General features: G+C 40.3%; 1 protein-coding gene across 1 annotated transcript; it reads right to left on the bottom strand.

Annotated features, from left to right (window-relative positions):
- Positions 1 to 1,779: 1,779 nt before the first annotated feature.
- LOC106302124 lies at positions 1,780 to 2,650 on the bottom strand. Its single transcript, XM_013738644.1, has 2 exons — positions 2,431 to 2,650; positions 1,780 to 2,312 (listed from the first exon to the last, which is right to left on the bottom strand). Exons 1-2 carry the CDS (start codon positions 2,550 to 2,552, stop codon positions 1,925 to 1,927), a joined length of 510 nt encoding a protein of 169 aa, XP_013594098.1. The 5' UTR covers positions 2,553 to 2,650; the 3' UTR covers positions 1,780 to 1,924.
- Positions 2,651 to 3,043: the final 393 nt, after the last annotated feature.

Genomic DNA, 3,043 nt, shown 5'->3' with positions numbered 1-3,043 from the left:
ATTTACATGAATTTTATTTAGTTTTTGGATCACATTTGAAATCGGCCAGATTTGGGTTTAATGAGAAAATGATCGGTTAGTTATGGAACCAGCCATGCAATGATAGATCCTTGTGTTAGGTTATCGGATCATATGCTTGTGTATTGTGAAATGTTTGTCACTTATGATTATTGATCATAAGGAATGTTAGTTATCAACCTTGGGTTGGTAAGCTATGTGCAAAGCATTGGCTATGTTTTTGGAGCAGGTTTGCTTGCGGTCGAAATTGCACCTGAGGGCATATTGGGGTCAGATCCTTGTGTTAGGATATCTGATCATATGTTTGTGTGCTGGAACATATTGTCACTTATGATATTGATCATAAGGAATTGCTGGTTATCAACCTTGGCGTTGGTAAGGCAGGCCGTGTGTGACCTGATCATGGGCAAGGATGGATGACCTGATCCTTGGATGATGGATCAAGGTGTCTGATCTGATTGATCAAAGGATGCACCGGTGGTAAGAGCAACACTAATCAGGTTCAGTGGGACATGGTTCCATGACTGATTAGGAAGTGTGAAGACTCATCAGTTCTGAGTCATGTGGGGTGGTTGGTTGATTGACTCAGGATCTGATGGGCATTGTTAGTCCATGAGCTGGACTTGGTATCATAAGTTGATAAGGCAAAAAGGATGTGGGACAGTGCATGAGCCGGTAAGGGCCAGATGCATGTCCTTAGCTGTTTGAAGACTTCTCAAGGGTTACTTATGTCTGTGGGGATGGTTGGCTGAATGACTAAGTACCCAAGAGAAGAGTTTATGAAGGTATAAGGGAGTTGGACGAGTGGACGGGGAGCTGGGCAAGGCTACCTCGCAGCTCGATCAGCTGGTTTATGAGTTCATTCAGCTAGTGTAGCTGGGCCGATGAGCTAACAAGCTCCGTGGATGTGGCAAAGGTATGATCTAGCAATGTTGCATAGATCTAGATAGAATGGTTAGGGGAATGGAACCTCAGATTTGTATGCCTTGATTTGGGTTCGGGATTGACCTTGGAGCTAGCTGGTAGTTGAGTATACTAACCATTAGCCGAGGTGATTCGACCAGACAAGTTTTATATTGGTTATATACCAATGGTTAAGTAGATACTATTCCGCTGCGTATGTTTTGTATTGATCTAGCTAGGGAATGACTAAGGTAGTCTTGAGCTAGGATCTGAGTTAGCCCTCGCCAATGAGTGATATTTTAAATAAAGGGCAAAATTATTAGAGGTTCGGTCTGGGTATGGACTGAGCGACGTGAGGCATCGACCGCGGCCTAGTCGGCCGGGATCAGGTCTTACAGTCTTCCTTTGTCATCACACATGGTTTACACAACTCAGGTTTGTTCCTGCTTCTATGATTTCTGATACTCTTGTGGCCCAAAGACCTTCCACTCTTTACAAGTACAAGAAGAGGAATTACAAGGCCAGCCAAGGAACGATTCAAGAAGCTGGGAATGGGGGACGTGAAGAAGAATAACTTCTAGAAAGCGTGACTTTGGACAACTGATCCCAGAGACAACATACGGTGGAGTGCACTGGAAACATCCAGGCCATGATTAACGAAGCCATTTGATGCGGTCACAGTGTGATATTTCACAGCTACATTATTATCGAGATGAAGTCTACTTCAAGGTTGGGGTGTGGCAGACCTTCTTGTTGGTGTCTCCAACAAGGATGACGCCTTCAACACCTATCCGATCGATTAACTTGTTGAACCATGTACTTTGTTTGACATATATTTCAATTTTATCAAATCTGTGATGATTTCAGAACTAAATTACTGATGGATCTGGTACCACATAGTCACCAGAATAATAAATTAAAGTACAGTAGTGCGAATTAACATGATAGGATAAAATTTGGTAGAGAAGATAAATAGAAAGGTTTAGACCATTTTGCTTGGATACTATTGATCAGAAGCAGAAGGAGGAGTTTGTTCATCTTCAACAACAACAGGAGCAGCAGAAGGAGTTGGCTCATCTTTAACAACAACAGAAACAGAAGAAGGATTTGGCTCATCTTTAAAAACAACAGGAGCAGAAGGAGAAGATGAAGATGGTTTTTCTTCATCAACAACAGATTTGCCTCTCTCTCTAAGTTTAGCCATGGAGGCCTTCATTGCCTCTTTACGCTTCTTACTCGCTAATACCTTAGCCTGAACTCCACTCACATTCGGATCTTTCTTCTCAACTGCTGGTGGTGGAGGCGGCCGTCTTGCTGCCGCCATTGCCTCCTCCTTACCGTTCAGAGCGTTCCAACTCAATAACGAACCACCTAATCCCACCACAATTGCCCTGCATATTATACCATTATTTTGTTACAAATTTTCACATTGCATAATTAGAAAGAAAACTAATTTTCCCTATCTAGTGTCAGTCGGATTTCAGATAAAAGACGAACATAAACGATTACCTGCGATTAATTTGTGGGACTTGAAGGATGATGGGAGGAGTCTGCGGCTGTGACCGCGGTGATGGAGAGCAGAGGCTGCCGGCGTGAGCAGCCGGTAAGAGAGGAGAGAGTGAATGTGTCATAGCTAATCCAAGAATGCGTAAAGGCAAGTAACAAAAAATTGGTAGACACTAATAAAAGATAGAATGGGATAAGTGTTGTAGTATTGCAATTTATATCTGAATGCTCATTGGTTGGATTTGGATAAGACATCAATATAGATTTTTTGTTTGTCTACCAAGAGAAAGAAGTCTTTTATGACTCCAAAACGCTGCGTTTTTTTTCAAAATCTTTTATATATTAATTGATAAATATTACAATCTATTATATACTAATTGATAAACATTATAAATTTTGCTGGTGTCCTCATGTCAACTTTCTTATAATTCTAAGAAAAATAGGTTGGTCCATCTAAACATATATTATGTTTTGTATTAAACTATCTATCAAATTGAGTAGCAGTGTACAAAAAAATATTTTTCATTATTTTCTTAAATGATAGATATGGAATTACCTAATACAATTAAAATATATATAACAATTAATTACTATGAATAACAAAGATTTGATAAGA

Source organism: Brassica oleracea, chromosome C7 (assembly GCF_000695525.1).
Source record: "Brassica oleracea var. oleracea cultivar TO1000 chromosome C7, BOL, whole genome shotgun sequence".
NCBI lineage: Eukaryota > Viridiplantae > Streptophyta > Magnoliopsida > Brassicales > Brassicaceae > Brassica > Brassica oleracea.
The sequence above is the reverse complement of the archived record's forward strand: the minus strand, read 5'-3'. Positions and strand labels throughout refer to the sequence as shown.

Bases quoted from the DNA above. Each gene is read 5' to 3' on its own strand.
- LOC106302124 (XM_013738644.1), bottom strand. From the start codon at position 2,552: ATGACACATTCACTCTCTCCTCTCTTACCGGCTGCTCACGCCGGCAGC. The intron at 2,313-2,430 runs GTAATCGTTTAT...TATAATATGCAG, and splicing joins GTCCCACAAATTAATCGCAG to GGCAATTGTGGTGGGATTAG.